We start from the raw sequence: 21,341 nt of genomic DNA, 5'->3' as shown, positions 1-21,341 counted from the left end.
ATTGAATAAACAAATGTTAGGAGCCTGGCATCCTACAAAAGCCCCGGTTTGTTTCTGAACCTCAGTCCAAACTATTGTTTCTGGACTTCATCTTTTTAGTGCTTGAGCTTTCTGTGAGATAAAGCTGTGCATTGCAGATGTATTTTGAGGCAACAAACAAACAAACAACTAGTTATATTGAGCCCTTGAATTTAGAGAGGCTAAAGCTGTTTGCCCAACCTACTATATGTAGTCATGGGCATTTATGGAATGGTATGTAGTCACTTACCCTTAACGGAAAAGGCCAACAACCCATCGAGATGAATGGGTAGCGAATACCCTGTAAAACCACCCTGATGAAAATAGGTTTGAATGTTACCAATTGGATTTCACCCATGGTGAATGTAAGAAACTGGCCTGTCTAGGAAAATGTCTTAAAAAAAAAAAAATCAATAACACACTATTGGGGCCATTATCCAATATTTTTAAACAAGGAAATCCTTGACAAATTCCCTTCAGAACCATGCACTAGGAAAAGGCTTGTTCCTCATGATGAACTGAGCCATCCCCTAAGATTACACACAAAGATTTCTGCAACCCACTGTTTTCTACTTTTTCTAGGTTGCTGGACCGCTGAGAAGGAAGTTTCATGTTTATCATTCCTCTCCATTGGAATTTACTGCTGTAATTTCTTCTCACCTTTACTTTGGGGTTCATTTTGGTTTTAAAACCTTTTCTACAATCTCAATTTTTTTTTCCTGAAAGTGGGTGGCATATACAAAAGGTGTCACTAATACACAGAGTTAAAATGTGCCTCCAGAGACGTGTTTCCAAGTGGCACTGCATTCCCTTGGCAGAATGTCTGCTTCCTCCCTCCCCATTGCTTATTTACTTAAGTGAGAAAGAAAGCAAAAGATAGCAAATGGAGGGCGGAGGGTGTGCCTGGAAAATTCCCAGGAATAAACAACTGACAAGCTGTTGCCCCCCAAAACAGATAGGTCCTAGGGAAGACAATGATTTCCATGTTCAAAGACTCTTTTTCTTGCACAAAGTTGGAAGCTGGTTTATTGTGTCCCTTCCTCGGTGCTCAAGTCACAGTTAACAGGACAAACGCACTGCTCAGGCACTGTCTTCACAGCCGGAGCATGGAGACGGGGATGTGTTCACCTGTAGTCCAAAAGCAGTGAAATTAATATGCAGAGGGGGACCTGAGAGATTTCCCCGTCCTGGTCACGAAGCACATTCCCAGATTTCTAGAACATCCATGAAGATCTCTGCATTTGTTTTACGATGTCCAGAACTATTAACAAGGTTACAGAAGTTAGGTCACAAGTTGGGAGATCACGCTTTAGGTAGAAATACAAGGGTCTTGGGGGCTGTCTCCTTTCGCATGAGTAATTAGTAACATTTGGTGTGTCTAGTTTGAGGAGGAAAGGTCTGGTGCTACCTAATTCTGTGCACTTGAAAGGTATGGTGACAAATATCGACCACACTGGATACCAGGTGACAGCAAACATGTTAAATGAATGAGTTTTACAAACAGAAACTGGGAGGAGCTTAGGACAGCAGGGAGATTGCCGGTCTGGGAGCAGGAACACCCGTTTCCTCCTGCCGATCCCTAGCACAGTGGAGACAGGTGACAGCAGGCCACCGGCCGCCACCTCCACCCTTCCCCATTCCCTGCCCCAGGAGGCTGAACCCGTTAACTGCATCACCCAAGCCCCCCCCCCGCCCCCCCGTGGGCTCAGCCTGGGGATGGCAGGTGGGAAATGGAAGGTGGATGGTTAGTTCACGCACCTCAGCTCCTGCTTTTGCCTCATTGTCCCTCCTGTTTTCTCTTGACCCTTTCCACCCCTAAGTGGGACCCTTACAGTTTCTTCGTCTGAACCATCTGGGGTGGATTCCATTTCAGCCAGGCCTCTGACGGATACTAATGGCAGCCAGCTTTAGCCACCTGGAAATGGATTTGGAGCAGTGGGGTTGAATTCTGAACCTCTGCTGGCCTCGGAGTCGAGTCTGGATTCTAAGACACTGTTGCGTGGGGAGGTTAAGTGATGCCCACAGGCCCCGGGGCCTAGTGGCCCGCTGCTCTAGCTCACCAGCAGGTCAAGGATACCTCAAGTGGTCTTGGAGCTACTGCTCAGAGGCTTATATTCAATTTAACCACCAAACATATTAACACATGTGAACACTTGGGGATAAAAGAGCTCAACCCCCATTTTTTTTTTTAAATGAAGGTCTGGGGGCGCCTGGGTGGCTCAGTCGGTTAAGCGGCCGACTTCAGCTCAGGTCACAATCTCGCGGTCCAGGAGTTCGAGTCCCGCGTCGGGCTCTGGGCTGATGGCTCAGAGCCTGGAGCCTGCTTCCGATTCTGTGTCTCCCTCTCTCTCTGCCCCTCCCCCATTCATGCTCTGTCTCTGTCTCAAAAATAAATAAAACGTTAAAAAATAAAAATAAATAAATAAATAAATAAATGAAGGTCTGTTGGGGGCACCTGGGTGGCTAGGTCAGCAAAGCCTCAACTCTTGGTTTCCCCTCAGGTCATGGTCTCACAGTTCCTGAGTTCAAGCCCCACATCTGCTCTGTGTTCACAGAGTGGAGCCTGCTTGAGATTCTCTCTCTCTCTCTCTGTCTCTCTCTCTCTCTCTTCCTCTCTGCCCCTCCCCCGCTCATACTCTCTCTTTCAAAATAAATAAACTTTAAAACCAAAAAATAGTGAGTGAAGGTCTGCTGGATTTTTTTTTTTTTTTTAACAGCCATTTGACAAAGGGGTAAAGTGATCCCATGGTGACGTAGTGAAGTCGGAGTCCAGACTTCACTGCATCCGCAGAACTGTCCCCAGGCCGGGGCGCGGGGCAAGGAGTGTACTGACTGCAGGAAGAAACCTGGAGGACTTGAGGAGGACGGAGAGCGGGGGGACGGAGTGGGCAATGACAGCCACAGTCTTTCTTATTTAGATATTTTATGTATATATTACATCCAAGTATGACAGTCGTTTGTACCATTTCCCAGGGGAGACAGATGTTCCCAAGGCCAGGCAGGGTGCAAGGGGTGGGGGGGATGGGTGGGAGGCGCGGGCAGGGGAGCTGGCGGCTGAAGGGCGGGGCTGGGGCGCCGCGCTCACAGAAGCTGCAGGAGCTTCAGGGACTGGAGGAGCGCCCCCGGCTCGGCCGCCGCCAGATACTGGCAGCACAGCCAGTCCTCCAGCTCCACCCCGCGCCTGCGGTCCGCCGCCCGCTCGGCAAACTTCATCATCATCAGGGCGCGCTTCATGTCGATCCAGTTGTGCAGCGTGCCGCACAGCACCTCCTCCGACGTGCCCGGCTGCTCCACCAGCTCCCGCCGCGGCCCCCACAGCAGGCACTGCAGCACCCGCTTGGCCTCGCCGATGCGGATGCGCTTGATGGGGTCGGCCTCCAGCAGCAGGTGTGCGAGCTGCTGCAGGCCGGGCGAGTAGAGGGACAGCGCGGGCAGCGGGGGCAGGTCCTCCTGCCGGTAGTCCTGTTCCCGCAGCCGCGCCCGCACCTCGAACGGGTTGGGCTGGTGGAGCAGCTCATAAATGAGGATGCCCGTCTGGAACTCATCGAACTTGCGGTACTGCGAGGCAGACACGATCTCGGGGGCCAGCCGGGCCTGGCTCTTCTTCTGCTGCAGGTTGGTGGTGCCGCCTGGCTTCTGCTTGGCCTTCAGGAAGTTGCTGATGATGAGCCGCGGCAGGTACTTCTCACTGGGCACCCCCTGGCAGGCAGGGGAGGGGGCGGCGGCCGCGAGAGAGGCAGAGGGGCACGCTGCGGGAGCCCCAGCCGGGGAAGGGGATGGGGCGGCGGGGGAGGCGCCGGGGGAGGCCTGGGGGGAGCAGTGCACCAGCAGCAGGTTCTCCAGGCACAGGTCCCGGTGGATGATGCCGTGCTCCTTCAGATGCTCCAGCCCGTTGCAAAGCTGCAGGAGCAGGAAGCACACGCGCCGCTCGTAAACCTCAGGCTCGGACTGATGGCTGGAGGCGGAGTCCCGCACAAAGTCAGAGGCCGTCTGGTGGGGCACCTCGGGGGTGATGACCACCACGCAGTCCTGCTCCTGGGCAGGCGGGTGTGACGGGGGTGCAGGCAGAGGGTCCTTGGGTGCGTCAGGAGAGGTGAGCATGCTGGAGGGCACCGAGGCAACAAAGTGGCCGCAGTCCTGCTGGATGTTGAAGTGCACGGGCACGGAAGGGCTGCAGTAAGGGGCTGCTTTGGGCTCAGGGGTCTTGCAGATCTGCGGGCGAAAGGCAAAGTCAGGTCAACGGTGGAATCCATTATCCTCAACAAACGGTGTTGGGACATTTCGGATAGCCGCTTGCAAAAAGAAGTAAACCCTTACACCAGACACACAAATTGCCTCAACGTGGATCACACTTAGGTATAAGAGCCCCAAATATACGTTTTAGAAGAAAACCCAGGACAGACTGTTTGAGACTTGGGCTGGGCAAAGATTTCCCAGATGCCACACCAAAAGCATGGTCCATAAGGGGAAAAAAAAGTCAGTAATTATCAAAATTCCTAAGATACCATTAAGAAAAGGAAAAGACAAGTCATAGGCTGGAGAAAATATTTACAAAACACCTATCTGATGAATAATTTTTAAGTAAAATTTAACAAAAAACTCTTAATGCAATAAGAGAATGATAAACTACCCAATCAAAAGTGGACAAACTATATTAATAGGAATTTTACCAAAGAAATACGTAAATGGCCACCAGCACAATAGTCACTGGGGAGGGGCGCCTGGGTGGCTCATTCGGTTGAGTGTCCGACTTCGGCTCTGGTCATGATCCATCAGTTTGTGAGTTCGAGCCCCGAGTCGGGTTCGCTGCTGTCAGCACAGAGCCCGCCTCAGATCCTCTGTACCCCCCACTCTCTGCCCCTCCCCTGCTTGTGTTTTCTCTCTCTCAAAACTAAATATTTTTTTTTTTAAAAAGTAGTCACTGGGGAGATGCAAATCAAAGCCACAGTGAGGTATCGCTTGATGCCCACTCGAATGTCTATAACAAGAATGACAGACAGTAACAAGTGTCCATGAGGATGCAGAGAAATGGGAGCCCTCCTACATTGCTGGTGGGGTATAAAATGGTGCCATCACTTTGGAACACAGTTTGGCAATTTCTTTAAGAGTTAAACATAACATGACGACATGATCCAGCAGGAGTGGGGTTCCCACAGGACAACGTGGCACCCTATCAGTAGGAACACATCTGTCTGCCCCTAGTGTGTGCTAGAGAAATTCTCAGGAAACCAGACAAGCGTTTACACAGGCAGTCAACCTTAATCCGCATTCCTTGAGCCCTACAGCGGCCACCTGACCGCGGACGTGTTTGGCCGCTGGGGCGCTTTGCTCCCTTCTTGGGGAATCTCAGGGACAGAAGCGGGTCCTTCTAGGCTGTGGCCAAACTCCCTGAGACTGCCCTAGTTTCCAGATCCAGGTAAAGGTGCAAAGTTGGTTGCTGGCACGGCTTGGCGAGCCAGACGTTTTATTGGAGCTGCTACATGGAAGCCACGCACCTCTTTCCGAGGATGAGTCAGAGAGAAAACAGAGGGCTCTCCAGGGTGAGGGATGCCAACCCACGGCACCCTCTGAACACCCTATTATTGTAGGAATAAACAAGCAGGTGAGTTGGAGCTCCTCTGGGGAATCCCCACGACCATCGCTCTCCGGCCTCTTCAACATCTTGTATTAAGACAGCACCAGCCACCGAGGATCTTTAGCCGTGGTAATCCTCTTCTGGCTGCCACGCAGCTGCTCAAGCCAGACTTGTAATGGCCCTCTGTCAGGCCTCATTTTCCCCGTAATTACAAGGAAAGGGACAGAAGATGGTCTGTGGTCTCCCCTCTCAAAAGGATACAGTGCATCCTCAGCCATGCGTTATAGGAAGGTGAGGATCGTTGTGTAATCCTGCAAAGAAAGGCACCTCGCATCTGCCTAGAACATATCATCCCACGAGCAATCCAAAATAACCCTTCAGGCTGCCGCGGTGCCACATGCGAGTGATTGATTACAGCAGCGTTTACAAAGCGCCACATTGCTAACAGGTGACGTTTTCAGGAGTTCTGCTGCAAGCATCTTTTCACAGGCATTTATTTAGATTGCAGCTATACAAACCTTCTTCTCAGCCTGAAACCTGAAATAAGAGAGTCCAGCCTCTGAGGAAACTTTTAAAATGATAATTAGGAGGTGAAGGGAGGCAACACATTAGTAATCTATTACAGAGGTAAAACAGAAGTAAAACGCAAGTGCATTTTCCCCCAGACATTGCTTCCTAATACACTAACAAAAATGATTCTGGAACACGCATCTAAAGGGCATTGTTGTGGACTCCCCACTGTAGCCCACCCAACTGTATTGGGTTTTTACATGGCAGTCTTCTGAAACACTATTAAACGAAAGGGAATGTGTAGCCTTCAAAATGTAGTCTCGTGTATAGATGCCAGCCACTGTTTATGGCACTGTCTGCTGTGCCCTCTGTGGCTATGTGGGCCACGCATTGCTGAGGTCGGGGTCACTCCCTTCCCCGTGAGAGCTTCTCCACCACAACACACACCTACCAAACTCTTGTACGTGAGACACTGCCTACTAAGCATTTTTCACACAGTGTCTCATTAAATCTCAGACAACCCGATGAGACAGGATGAGGTAGACGCTTCTACAGAAGAGTTGAAACAGAGGCTTCGAGGGGTTAAATTATTTGCCCAAGATTGTACAAGGGAGAAGTCTCCAGGAGTCAAAAGTATGGGCTTGGAAGTGAAAAAGACCCTGGCTTAGATACGAACTCGAACTCGGCAAACCCTGGCAAGTTACAACCGATTCTTGTTATTTTGCAGTCGTTCTGTTAAGTAGCCACAAACACGGAATGAGCGAATACTGAACCACTGCTCCTAGGGGAAATATAGGGCGAAGTTCTTGCAAGCGTCTGTTCGTAACATTTTTTACCAACCGGCCAACACCTAACCTTGCTTTGTGTGTGTTTCTGTTTAAAGACGCCTTATTAGTAGATACTGTGGATTCATGAACACAGAACTCCCGCAGACGGCACTGAAACTCACGCCTAAACGAAGCTCACCTAACACTCCCCCAAAGGCACATGACAGCCTTCTTGTGCTCACGACCACTAGGCAGGACTTCAGCGCTCAGCTTGGTCATTTCCAACCGTGAAATCATCAACACAAGGCACAAAAATGTGAAGAACGAGACAACGAAGAGACCACAAAAAGGACACCTGTTGACAGGGGAGAACCGAAACAAGAAGCCAGAGCCTTGCCTTGTTCTACCTTGGCTGGGAATTCGCATGTCTGGTGTCCCAAGTTTCCCCCTACTCTGTGCATTTCCAGGGACCACAAAAGGGCCACAAATTATGATTTGGGGTTACAAACGAATTTTAACAAGTGAATTCAAAAATACGGAATCCACAAATAGCGAGGATCCACCTTATTTATCTCAGTCTATTTTCTCCTCTGCAGTCCGGGCAGCGATAGGTCCTTTCTCCCAGGGCCACTGTGAGCAGCCAGGGACACAACACAGGTGTGGCTCTCAACACAGTGACTGGCCCACAGTGAGCCAGAGAAGGTTGCTATGGTGACCGCTCTGCTGGTCTGGCTGTAGCCATGTGGTGAGGCAATCCAGAGCTGGCTTGCCAGTTACTGTACAAACCTGGGGGCTGCAGCTGTCCAGGGCCTGGGAAGGGTTTCCAAAGAATTCCTTTTCTCAAGGGTGTCAAAGGCCTAGGCCCAGCAAATACCACTGACAGTTTGCACAGAGATGTAAATGAAGGAGCAGAATAAATGGGGACAGGGCTGGATGCATTTTAAATTCAGCGAGCTAGTCCTCTGTCAGGACCCCCCTGCCCCCGATCTGAGAGTCAGTACAGCGCAAAGGTGGGGGTGCCCCCTGCGGTCGTTTCACAGTGTGGGATGGTGGGTGCGGGTAGAGGAAGGGGGGAGGACAGGGAGGCTTCTCCACCCTCACCCCCTCCATTTCATTTTCAGGGAGTCTGAGCTTGGGATCTGGTGCAAGACCACACAAACCTTTGGTTCAGCTCAAATTTCAAACGTTTTGCTGGGCCAAGTCTCACTTTCAACTTTGGAGCCACAGCCTCGTTCGTGGTTAAAAATCTGGGCTAAGTCACGTCCTTTAAATAAAGAAGGCCCAGCTGACTTAACACAAGTCCCTAATTACCGAACTGGAGTCCTAGTTGACCGAGGAATAAAGCAGCTTCTAAAACTCACACACAGCTGATGATTTTTCCCCCCCACCACATAGTCACGGAGCAGGGCTACAAGAGCTGGCTTTAATCTCCTGGCTGCTGCAGGGCGCTGAGCCCATAAACGGAGGGCCTGGCATTTAGTGCGAGCAGGTGCGAGCCTGCTTTTGTTAATGGGGACTCGGGAGCAAGGCTCGCGCTTACCAGGCACAGATGACATGAGCTCAGCGCCGGAGTGGTGGCGTGGGCGGGGAGACCGCTCAGTCCCTCAGATTACAGATGACTGTATTCCGTCTAGACTGCAGCGCTAATGAAGTACAACAGCTGCACGTGGGAAACGATGTTCCGAGAGCCCCCGCCCCACAATTACCCGGGCCAGGCACACTTGCGAATCGGTATTGTTGTTCCCCAGATTCTGAACACTGGATGCTCTTCTCCAGATTTCCTTTTCATATGTTACAGAGATGGTCCTTGGGCTGCCATGTCTCTGGCAGAGTCAAATAGGACACCCGGGACTCTCTTCCTTAGAGGGCTGGGGCCTTGTGTCCCCACTTCCTTATAGCTTACATTTCTAATGAAATGAGGAACAATGCTTGTTTTTAACCTCCTCCAGGAAAGCCAGATTTTCTGCATTGTTCTTCAGAGAATGTGGCTAATTCTTCATTGTTCCAGGAGGTCCTAGATCCAAGCGGCACATGACAATCACTTAAAAATATAAAAACCACGGGCGCCTGGGTGGCTCAGTCAGTTAGGTATCCACTCTTGGTTTGGGCTCAGGTCATGGTCTCACGGTTTGAGAGTTCGATCCCCGCATTGGGCTCTGCGCTGACAGCAGAGAACTCTCTCTCCCTCTGCCCCTCCCCTGCTCTCTCTCATGTGTGCTCTGTTACTCTCTCTCTCTCAAAATAAATAAATAAACTAAAAAATATATGTGAAAACCAGAACCCTTTACCCCGAGGTTCTGATCAGTGGCCACCTAGCTCCTTAGTTCCCAGAGCAGGATGACATCACTTTCCACCCCAAGGCAGGAGGGAGCAAGCTGCTTCCACCAGGTCCTTCCTTCCTCAAAATGGAGGGGCACTGAATGAACCCAGTTCCAGCCCCAGGAGCCAGGTGACAGTGGCTGATGCCCTTGACCTCAGGGAGGGCAAGGGAAGGCTGGCTCACTGATTACCTCCTCAGGTTCCCTGGGGCTAGCAAAAGCAAAGAACCTCCTGTAAGACACCTCCAGCCCTCAGGCTTCGAGGAGCTCACATTTCCATTCCTTTCATTGGTTGGGTCCACACCCTGGATCTGGGCCAACAAAGACGACCAGAAGCCTGGCTTCTCAAGTTCAGCTCACTGGAGAGTGCACTCACTTTCCCTCTACTGGATGGATACAGCACCATCCGAACAGGAAGGGGAACACTGGGATTGTTTCTTTTTTGTTTTTCACTGTGCTTGGGGAGTGGCAGAGCAGGATCACTTACTAAGATGGGTTTTGATAGAAAGAGACAGTGAAGTTCAAGAAATCGACAGACTCTCAGTTCAGCATGTTTGTGTTCAGCATGTTTGTGTTTTCTTCCATCTGGTGCTTGCCATCTTAGCCACAATCCCCCCCCTAGTCTTTTGGGACCTTGATTCTGGATAATTGATTGTATTCTTATAGCCGTACTGGCCTCTTCACCCCCAGTTTTTTCATCGTAAGGCAGCAAATAATTATATATGGCCCCCTGAACCTATAAATCAGGGGTTACTAATCTATTTTTTTAAACTTTTTTTTTTAACGTTTTATTAATTTTTTGAGACAGAGAGAGAGAGCATGAACGGGGGAGGGTCAGAGAGAGAGGGAGACACAGAATCGGAAACAGGCTCCAGGCTCTGAGCTGTCAGCACAGAGCCCGACGCGGGGCTCGAACTCACGGACCGCGAGATCGTGACCTGAGCCGAAGTCGGACGCTTAACCGACAGAGCCACCCAGGCACCCCATACTAATCTATTTTTTATGGTGCTATCACCAAGTTCTTAAAAGAAAAATCTCAAAGTACAAAATTCATTGCAATTTTCCTTGGTTAATAGTCATAATATTAAAAACTTTTTTTAAAATTTTTATTTATTTTTGAGAGACAGAGTGTGAGTGGGGGAGGGGCAGAGAGAGAGAGAGGGAGACACAGAACCCGAAGCAGGCTCCAGGCTCTGAGCCGTCAGCGCAGAGCCTGATGCGGGGCCTGAACTCACAAACCATGAGATCATGACCTGAGCTGAAGTTCGATGCTTAACTGACTGAGTCACCCAGGCATCCCTAATTATCATAATATTTTTAAAAACTCCACTGGTAAGCAGGAAACCACCCTGCCTCCCCAGGCCATTTCATGTTAGATCAGTATTTGCATTTTTTTCTGACTGGAAATAAAAGATCTTGGGACAGGTGATGGCAAAAACAACAACAACAACAAAACAAACAAACAAACAAACAAAAAACTCATTGTTCCCCTCCTCACTACCCGCAAAAGCTTGCATTTATAGAAGAGCTACAGGACCGCCAGGTATTCAGGGGACACCAAAAGATGAGAAAAAAGGCCACGTGGAAGGAACAGAATGTGGGTGCAGACGGCTCGACCAGCTTGCAGGGAGCTGCACCTTGAGAGAGCGGTGGGGGATGGTAGCAACGGCCCTGAGCTGGTGGCAAAAATTAAAGAGCCGTGTTACTTGAACTAGTCACTTCACTTCTCTGAACTCCATTTCCCTTAAGGGACAGGATGGTAGTAGAGGTGTAGCAGGCAAGCCAAAGCAGCGTTCTGATCCATCGCAGCCACCCGCCACCGCCAGCTGTGGGCAGCTAAATCGTTTTGCGCCTCAGATTCCCCATCTGTAAAACCTATCTGCCCTGTGACGATGTGAGGTCATGTAGTTAATGCACCCGAGAGTCTTGTTGCATACTGAATGCTTCATCGATGCGGTTACTCTGTGTTCAAGATCACGCCTAGGTCCACCTCCCTCTCCAGCTATCTAGCATTTGAAGAACAGTATCTTCATTGTCCGTCCCTCTGACTGGATCATAAGCTCCATAAGGAACCTTATGTCCCGGGCCAGGCTGAGGGTGAAATCGGTGAGCACGGGTGCTCACAGTAAACGCAGGCATCAAGCCTGCGACTGAAGCCGGGACAGGTGAAAGGACTTGCTCCAAAGGCTGTCCTGCCACAACCAGGACCAGCTGGTTGCACTGCAGAATAGGAGCAGGGGGTGGGGTGACACCTGCGTTCACAGCAGGAGACGGGGCAATACCTACCTTCACAGCAGGGGGCGGGGCGGTTCCTACTTTCACAGCAAGGGGCGGGGCAATACCTACGTTCACAGTAGGAGGCGGGGCAATACGAGGCGGGGCAATACCTACGTTCACAGTAGGAGGCGGGGCGATACCTACTTTCACAGCAGGGGGCGGGGCAGTACCTACTGGGCGGGGCGGTACCTACTTTCACAGCAAGGGGGCGGGGCGGTACCTACTTTCACCGCGTAGGTGCTGCCAGGGTCCTCGGAGCAGGTGGCGCAATAATAGATGGCGTCCCCCGAGTCACAACAGGGCCTGTTACAGGTCAGTTTGAAGAGTGACCAGTTATTCTCGTTGAAGTGCAGCTCCTTTTTCTGGCCACCCATGAAGAGGTCCTCACACTTGGCTGCGAGGCGCACCAGGGACTGGGCATAGAGGCCCCCCAACTTGGCATAGGTGCCCTCCTTGCTGCTGATGCTGCCCAGGAGGCTGTGGAGCTGCAGCTGGGTGCTGCCGGTGGAGGCCTGGCTGGACACGCTCAGCTGGGAGGCCGAGGGGACCCCTTTGCACTGGAGGCTGGGGCTCCCGAAGCCGCTCTGGCCGCCCGCCAGCCCTGGTGCCGGCACCCAGTGGCCGTTGCCTTTGAAAGTTTTCTCCAGGGGCTCAGAAGAGGAGAAGATATGATGGTGGCGGCTCCCGGGGCTCGAGGAGTAGCTGAAGTGGGACTCTTCGTGGGCACAGACGTTGGTTTCCGAGTGGCTGAGGTTCAGCTTGGGACTTGCTGTTCTTGGCTTGGGGGAGCCTTGGGTCCAGAAGAAGCCATCAGGCGAAGAGGCCGCTCGGCTCACTAACTTCTTCTGGGGGAGAGGCGGGGGCTGCAGGGGGCCGCTGGGGGACACATCCTCAGTGGAGCCCGAAGGAAATGGAACAGGAGCAAAGAGTTTCTTCCCGCTGCTGGTGGGGGAGTGCGCTGGCTCAGAGGAAGGGCCTGAAATTGAGAAACAGCAACAATCAGGCTAAGAGGCCTATGCCACTCAGTTCCAGGGCCCTGCGGTCACAGAAATTGATTTTACTTGTTATTTATTTCTAAGAGATAACATATGCACAATGAACACAATTCAAAATGCAAAAAAGGTATCCGGCGCCTTTGAAGTCAGCCTCCTACCTTAGCACCCAGTCCCCCTCATCAGAGGAAGCCACGCTGGCAATTTCCAGGGATCCTTCTGAAGATTTGTCAAACAACCCAGACAAATGCACATGCACACGTTTACACAAAGGAGATATTTTACATCAGATGTGCAGATCTATCTAATTCTTTTTAATAGCAATCCCATCATATACCATCATGTGCAAGTATCAGGATTTATTTAACCAGTCCCCTCCTGATGGACACTTAGCTTGTTTCCAATATTTTGCAAACAATGCCTGCAACAACAAACTTGAACACGTATTTTGAATGGATTTTTTAAAAGTCAGGTTTATAGAGCGTACAATTGACCCACAATAAAAACAATAAAAACACCCTGGTTGCCTTGGGGGGCTGGTATGTGATTTTATAAATGAAGAAACAGATCTTAAGGGAAAGCAAGTCTTTCCTAGACGCCAGTTCCCAGAGTGGGGCACGTGAATGCTGAACCTGACGGGGGTGAGGGATGGGGATGGCCTCAGCCCCCCACCCCAAACTGCACAGAACATGGGGACATTCAGAAATGTCATAGACAGTGAGCTGAGGGCCAGTCTAGACAGGGCAATGACTGGACTTCACTCTTTGTATCAACGTATGAAATGGAGGTTTCAAACCAATGAAACAAGAGTTTGGGTAAAAATATTCAGGGAAGAAGGCATGGCCACTGGGGACAGAAAACAGCAAACTGAAATAGAACTCATTTTCTTTCATTCTGAGAACTGACTGGAGGATGTCCCCACTATTTTGATAAAAGCTTCTAGGGAAATAACAGAAGCGTTAACTGTCTTCACAGGTCCTAAAATGCATCCTAGTATTCCAAGGGTTAAAATGTGAGAAAACTACGGGTCTGACGTTCAAGGACCTAGGCACTAATGACACCTGCTGCTCACTGAGTTCATCGAGCCATGTCATCCTAAGAGCAGGGCATGCAGTGTCCCTCTGTGCCTCTCCCCACCTCAGCAGCATGACTGGAACGCAAGAGCTACAACAAACACATAGGTCCCAGGCAAAGAGCAAAAGGCCCCAAAGGGAAGCAAAGTGTTAGTTTTGTGTTGATGCACACGATCTTTCTGGCGCGGCTCCTGAATAGTTAACGATTTTCTTTGCCCACACAGAGTTGCCCTCTGCTTTCTCCAACCAAAGTGCGGACTTCTAGAATGGACCCCCAAGGAACAAACACGGGCACCAAACCCCACAGATCAACACGGGGTCTCCTTACTTTGGGGTATCCCCTAGGGAGGAGGCTCCCTCTCGCAAGGTGACAGACCACGTCATCAGGCTCACCTTGCCCACTGACATCCAGGCCCAGCCTCACTGACCAGAGCAGTGTCCGTGAGTGACCGCAGGGGCCTCCTGTCTAGTACACGGCAAGGCGGTGTCCCCCACACCGACACCTTCCTCCCCTGGCTCCGCTATCACTCTCACGGGACCCGGGAGAAAGCACAATGCTGCTCACGCTCCCACATCTGCAGGAGGCAAGCTCTCTTGCTTCCCAGTGGTTTTCCAAGAGCACAGTTAAGTTTTCCCTCCCACCTCACCCCTGCATTGCTAATGACGGGCGGGGCACCTGCCAGCAAGGCTGAATGAGGGTTTATACCCTTCCAGGCCAGACTGATTATAAACCAAGCAGCAGCGGCACAGTCAGGCCAGGCAACTTTACACACCCGTGTATTTTCCCCTCACGGTCTGAAAGGGGACCGGCGAGAGCCAGCCAGCCGGAGGACAGGAGACCCTGATCGCAGCAGGTTCTGGATCCCTGGGGTCTATGGGTTCCTCCCCACTCTCCACAAGAGGCTTTTCTGCTCCCAAGGGTGCAGTCAGCAGTGGAGGCGGATGAAGGCTAGGGCTGCACAGTCACTTCGTCTCCATCCTCCCTTTAGCAGAGGCTGAGAGAAAGGGGAGCACCGGTGACCAGCTGCTGGACTGCAAAACGGAGGAATAAGACCCCTTGTATACGGGGCTCTCAAAGGACACTAAGCCTCAGCCACCAAGTACCCAGGGGATGAGCAAGAGGGTGACTGAGTGGAAACAGGTCCATTTCCCGACCTTTCTGCATTTTGGACGGCAGAAGTCTGCGACCATCAATCTGATTCTCCATTTGTTATCAACAGGCAGAAAATGGAAGACGAGGGGAGGCAGGGGAGTGTGATCAGAGTCTTTGGTCAATGCTCCTTCTATTTCTAACTTTATTTATTTATTGCGAGAGAGAGAGAGAGAGAGAGAGAGAGAGAGAGAGAGAGAGAACACGCAGGGGAGGGGCAGAGAGAGAGAGAAGGCTCCTGTCAGCACAGAGCCCGATGCAGGGCTCGAACTCATAAAACGTGAGATCATGAGCTGAGCCGAAACAAGAGTTGGACACTCAGCTGACTGAGCCACCCGGGCACCATTCTGGTCAGTGCTTTAATCAGTGCCTCCAGTGACAGGGACAGCCTGCCTACAGTGAGGACTCCTTCCAGTCCCCAGTCCCCAGGTAGTTTCTGACAAATCAGTTTTTTGGCTAGTCGCCTCTTTAAGCCTTGCACTTACTTCCCCATTCTTATTGGTTTGCCTTCCCTGTATGGCTCTCCATGACGCCTGCAACATGTCCTTTTCTGCCTCTGCCTGTGACCTGGGGGTGGACAGCGGGATGAACCCCTAGCTAGCTGTTGCCCTCACCGGGCTGAGTTTCCTCATTTAAAAATTGACCAGATCGCACCACACTGAAGGTCCCTTCCAGCATGAATAGTCTACAATTTCAGCTACTCTCTCCATTTTCAACTTCTTCCAGCAGGCATTTTGTCTCAAAGCTGCCCCTCAAATAAAAATACCTCTAGGCAGATAGCTTTCCTGCTTCTCTCGCTCTAGCTCCCTCAGCTGCCCCTGGTTAACTTTCCAACCTATAAGGGTAGCAGGAATTTAAAAAAAAAAAAAAAAAAAAAAAAAAAATCTGTAACACTTCTTATTCCCTAGATCACCAGAGGGAATCAGGAGGTTCTGCTCTCACACCAAAAATAACTTGTGTGTGTGTTCAGGCAGTTGGAAGGAAGTGATTTTCTCCTTTATCCAATGGATGTTCTCTTGCTTTCCTGTGGGAACTGCGTTAGTCAGCGGCTTTGATCAGATCTATAGGTAAGTCTGGCAAGGGGTTCTGGGTATTAGGTGGAGTGTGGTTGCTTCTCCTTTATTTCTTAGCTGCTGTGTGTTTGGTCACCCAACAATCACTGCACAAAGCCCGTCCTAATTAGAGGACAGCAGGGCCTGACAGGGCTCCCCCACCCGACCCGTCCCCAGCAGGAAGGGCTACAGTTACCCAAACCTCACCCAGGGAAGTGAGGCTCACCTCAATTGTGCACTTTACGCATATAATTGGGCCTTATGTACACATATTGTGATTCTGAGGTAAAAAAAAAAATGCCTAGTTCTGTAACGGGCACACCTCCTTCCGACCTGAGGCGTCCTTTTTAACTTAGTTTCTTAAAATGTTTCTTTCAATTCGGAACCACAGCTGGTGAAGAGACCATACTTCACTCTGATAGCCTCTGGGCACCTCAGGATCACATAACAGCTCAGCCCGTCATATTCTTAGGGCTACTCTGAAAGGGGTCAACATGTGGCCCTTGTCAATGAAACTGATTTCTCCACCATGGGACAAGAGGTACCTCCTTTCTATGGGACCAGAGGGCACCCCTAAAGCCCCACTCTGATTCTACCATTTTCTTTACTCTTACATGGAGCACTTCCTCCAAAACATGGCTGGAGGTAACACAGCAGCTAGATTCTCACTACAGTTGACCCTTGAACATGGGCTCAGAATGTATAGGTCCGCTTATAGGTGGTTTTTGTGTTTTGGTTTTTTTTCTGGTAAATACAGTACTGTAAGTGTATTTTCTCTTCCTTATGATTTTCTTTTCTCTAGCTCACCTTGAGGTAAGAACGCAGTATATAATACAGAGTACAAAATCAGCCTATGTTATCAGGCTTCTGGTCAACTATTAGCAGTTATGTTTCTTTAACTTTTTTTTTTAACCTTTATTTATTTTTGAGACAGAGAGAGACAGAGCACGAATGGGGGAGGGTCAGAGAGAGGGAGACACAGAATCTGAAACAGGCTCCAGGTTCTGAGCTGTCAGCACAGAGCCCACCGCGGGGCTCAAACTCACGGACCGCGAGATTACCACCTGAGCCGAAGTCGGACGCTTAACCGACTGAGCCACCCAGGCGCCCCGTCAGTTACGTTTCTAATAGAAGCTACTAAAGCCGTGGATTGTTGACTGTGCGGAGGGGGCTGGTGACCCAACCCCTCTGTTTTTCCCAGGGTCAACTGTATTTGACCGCTACACTCTGCATTTAGAAGAAGAGCGAGAAAGAAGAGGGAAAAAATATGTCTTGACACCTAAAATAGTTGCAAAATCCACAGGCAAACCACTGGTTCAGAAAAATTTGCCTAAAGAAAATGCTGAAAAACTCTGGCCAACAGCCCATATTCTCAGGACTTAGATTCAACAGCAGTGAGAAGAATTCAAATATATCCTGGTTTTATGCTGGTGTTAGATCACCCTGTTTCCAAATTCTGGCTTACAATTAAGAGTGTAAAAAAGGGTGAGAATGGAAAATACTTTTCTGGGAAGTTTGCCTCCATCGTAGTTACATCATTGGTAGGTTTTTAAATGACTTTTTGTGCTAATAGGGCCAGAGAGCTCCAAACCCCAGTTCCTAAGTTTTTCTTCCAATTGCCAATTCTGCATATAAAGCCCGGAGCCCATCATAGAGCAGAACACCTCTGTCTCTCTTCAGTGTGTGTTTCAGAGAAGAGAAAGCGTTTCTGGTGGGGAAACTACACATCGCATATGGTACACTGGGTGGGATCTTAAAAAGACCGAGGAGAAAGTATACTAGTTTGCTGCCATTATATTTAGAAAGCAGAGAAGAAATCAGGATTTCAATGGTCAGGATAAACAGCCCAGGCAGAAACACAGGCCAGAAGTTCAAATGTAGCACTGTGACGTTTTCTTTATTATAGAGTCCTCTCTTTTTGCTGGCTTTTAATAGGCACTTTCACTGTTCTCCAGGGCCAAAATGAGAGGTAAGCTTATGGAGGAAGTGGTCAGTCCAGTTTTGAGCTGTGTGAATGAGGCTGTTTGGCTCCCTTAGTGCACAGCTCTGCCTTCTGACAGCAGCCGGCCAGAGCAAATGTGGCGCGGAGGGCAGAGTCACGGCGAGGGGAATACCCCACCAAGCTCCAAATTCTTAGCTTTTGGGTCTGGCTCTTCTCCCACCGCGGGTAAGGTAAAGCAAATGGAATTTTCTTTTGTTTGAAAAACATGGAGTGTTCTATGGATCTTTTTTTTTTTTTAATGAGGATATAGATTATTGGCTGGAAATGGCTGTACAGAGTTATCCATTCAGTCAGTCAATATTTCCTGAGCACCTACTAACTGCAAGGCATAGGGAACAAAGCAGATGGAAAAAACCTCTCCTACAGCCTGTGGCCTTGTTCAAAGAAAGCCATCTATGTGGACACCTTGCCACTGGTGCCCAGGAAGTGGCACCCTTTCAGGTTTCTGCCAAACCCCCTCTTCTCACCCCAGGAGACATGAGGTGGGTGGCGGAGGGGATGTGCTAGCCTCACATGTAGCTTTTTCCTCCAAAGAAAAACTGTGCAAACTCTTGTTTGATCACACAATCAGACAGGCTCAACATTAATTGTTAAAAAAAAAAAAAAAAAAAGGCAGCGAAGTATTCCTTCAGAAGGAACCCTGGCTCTCTCAAGAAGGTAAACGTGGCCTGAAAATGGAAACAGATTCTCAACATTCCACAACTGGAAGGAAAACGTGGCATTGGTGAGGAGCCTCTCTGGAACACCTGATCATCCTGAGAAACAATAATCAAGATGTAAATGCGATTTACATGTAAAACAGGAGAAGCACTGTCTCTCAGCTTGTAAAATGGGCCCATGGAAAACGTTCCGTGCCAACAGCCCAAGCGTGGCTCCAGAACCCTGCCTTCCGGTCTCCTGTGAGAACACAATCATTTGGGGTTGTCTTCCAAATTAACAGTAAAATTAGAAGTTAGTTCAAACCACTTTCACATGCTGTTGATGGAAGCGTAAATTGACATTTTACCGGATAATTTGGGAACATCTATTTAAAATGCATATAGGTTTTGACTTATCAGTTCCACTTCTTTTTTTTTTTAAAGCTTATTTATTTATTTTGTGTGTGAGAGTGCGAGTGTGCATGCATGTGCAAGTGGGGGAGGGGCATAAAGACGGGGAGAGAGAGAATCCCAAGGAGACTCCACACTCAGCACCGAATCCAGTGTGGGACTCGATCAATCCCATGACCCTGAGATCAGGACCTGAGCTGAAATCAAGAGTCTGACCCTTCACCAACTGAGCCACCCAGATGCCCCTTCTTCTTCTAAGAATTTATCTTTCAGATATGTTCACCAAATTATCTCAAAGTATGTCACGGGATCTTATTGGAGACTGGTAATGAAAATCACCTAAATATGCATTGTTAAGAGAGGGGTTTAATGAATTCACACAAGGACAAAATATACAGCATTAAAAAAAAAAAAAGAGGTAAATTTAGAGGTTCTGATTGGAAAGACTTCAAGATACATTAAGTATAACAATGTGTCAAATTGAAGTTTATGATATTTTAAAAATACGGATAAAAATTTCTGAGAGGACATAGAAAAATATGCTCAAAGCATGTCAAAGGTGGGAGCTGGGACAGGAGGTGTCTGATGACTTTGACTTTGCCTGTCATATCTTTCCCTGGCATGTGAATTTTTATCATAGACACATACTGACTTTAGTGACATAATAATATATATTTTAAAATTCAGTGTGGGGCACCTGGGTGGCTCAGTCGGTTAAGAGTCCGACTCTTAATTTTGGCTCAGGTCATGATCTCATGATTCACGGGATCAAGCCCCATGTCTGGCTCTGAGCTGACATCGCAGAGCCTGCTTGGGGTTCTCTCTCTCCCTCTCGATCCCTCTCTCTCAGCCCCTCCTCTACTGACTCTCTAGCTCTCTCTCAAAATAAATAAATAAGCACTAAAAAAATTTTTTTTTTAATTCCGTTTACAAGAAATAGTTTAAACTAAAACAAAGCTTCACTTTCGTGATATTGTATGGGCTCAGGGCACAGACAATCTTAAAAACGGAGGATCTTTTCCTTTGGGATAGCTTCTTCGTCCTTCACTAGTAAATCTCCCTGAACAGAACCCGGGACTCAGTCTGTCTCCAGGGGCGTGGGGGATGAGGACGGCCTAACTGTGTGAGGGCAAAACACCAAATGTAATATATTAGACCAAACCCACCAGTTTAGGATCCAGTGTTCTGGCAGCCAGAAACAATAATAGCCAGAAGACACTATTTTCAGCTGGGGAGTTTTAGATGCCTTTTCAGGGCTGCTTTTTTCTTCTTACAGAGACTCAGGTAACAGCCTGAGTAGGAGAGCAAATGCTCAGTGAAGGTCAGGCTGTCACTCCTTCTGACTGATGTCTGATCTTTGTGGACTTACTGCCTCTCCTCCTGACAGATCCGCCCTCCCCTCCCTGCCCACCTCCCCGGCTTGATTTTTCCCCACAGCACTTCCTGCCATCTGACACGCCAGCTACTGTAGCCCTTTATCTTCCTCATTGTCCATCTCTCCCCACTGGAATGTGACAGAAAGAACTGGGCAGGTTTGGTGACTGAGGTATGTTCAACATCTAAAGCTGTGCCCAGCAGCACAAGCCTTGGATTTGACAAATATCTACCAAATCAAGGATGCGATTAATGGGTATATTTAAAAAATCCTCTTGGCATCATTACTAAGAAAAACAAGCTGACTACTGTCAAGATTATAGTAAAACCTTGGTTTGCAAGCGTAATTTGTTCGGAAAACGTGCTTACAATCCAAAGCACTCGTATATCAAAGCGGATCTCAAGAACCACTGGCTCCCTTGTGATCATGTGACGTTCGGCATCCCGTACTACTTGTATTGCAAGACATCATTTGTCTATCAAGTTAAAAATTTTTCGAAATGTTTGCTCGTCTTGCAGAACACTCACAGAACAAGTTACCCACAATCCAAGGCTTTCCTGTATTTCGTTAACTTGGCTGTATCTCTGGTTTGCCAGTTATAAAAATACCAACACTGACCTGGCACATATCTTCATGTGAATTTACACCTATATTCGCTGTAGACCTCTTATCTATTGCTTGTGCCAACAGTTTCAATCCAAGAGTGCACTCTCTAATCTCCCGTACTGTGGGGACCTGGCCTCCATGATGCCTGTTAAACTGTGCAACTGAATTTTAATGTTATCCTAAATCAAAAAGTTAAATAATCTTAATGTGCCATTGGGTTTGTCTATTTAAAAGGAAGCATTTGGGGGCACCTGGGTGGCTCAGTTGGTTAAGCGTCCGACTTCAGCTCAGGTCATGATCTCACGGTTCAGGGGTTCGAGCCCTGCGTTGAGCTCTGTGCTGATGGCTCGGAGCCTGGAGCCTGCTTCAGATTCTGTGTCTCCCTCTCTCTCTGCCCCTCGCCCCCCCCCCCCCATTTGTGCTCTGTCTGTCTCTCTCAAAACTAAATAAACATTAAAAAAAATTAACAGGAATCATTTAAAGCCCAAGAGTCTTCCAATGACTTTCTTTCTCTCTCTTCCTTCATCTTTTTCTTTCTTTCTTTCTTTCTTTCTTTCTTTCTTTCTTTCTTTCTTTC

General features: G+C 49.0%; 1 protein-coding gene across 3 annotated transcripts in view; it reads right to left on the bottom strand.

Annotated features, from left to right (window-relative positions):
- Positions 1-1,729: 1,729 nt before the first annotated feature.
- Positions 1,730-21,341, bottom strand: part of PRAG1 (PEAK1 related, kinase-activating pseudokinase 1) — a 52,892-nt gene continuing 33,280 nt past the window's right edge. For all 3 annotated transcript variants that reach the window (XM_049631670.1, XM_049631671.1, XM_049631672.1), the window contains 2 exons: positions 11,690-12,441; positions 1,730-4,230 (listed from right to left, as the gene is read on the bottom strand). In XM_049631670.1, the coding sequence (XP_049487627.1) occupies positions 3,100-4,230; positions 11,690-12,441 (1,883 nt within the window). In that variant the 3' untranslated portion in view covers positions 1,730-3,099. The remainder of the gene's footprint in view (positions 4,231-11,689; positions 12,442-21,341) is intronic.

This window comes from Panthera uncia, chromosome B1 (genome assembly GCF_023721935.1).
Source record: "Panthera uncia isolate 11264 chromosome B1, Puncia_PCG_1.0, whole genome shotgun sequence".
Lineage (NCBI taxonomy): Eukaryota > Metazoa > Chordata > Mammalia > Carnivora > Felidae > Panthera > Panthera uncia.
Note: the sequence above shows the minus strand (reverse complement) of the source record. Positions and strands in the feature narration are given on the sequence as shown.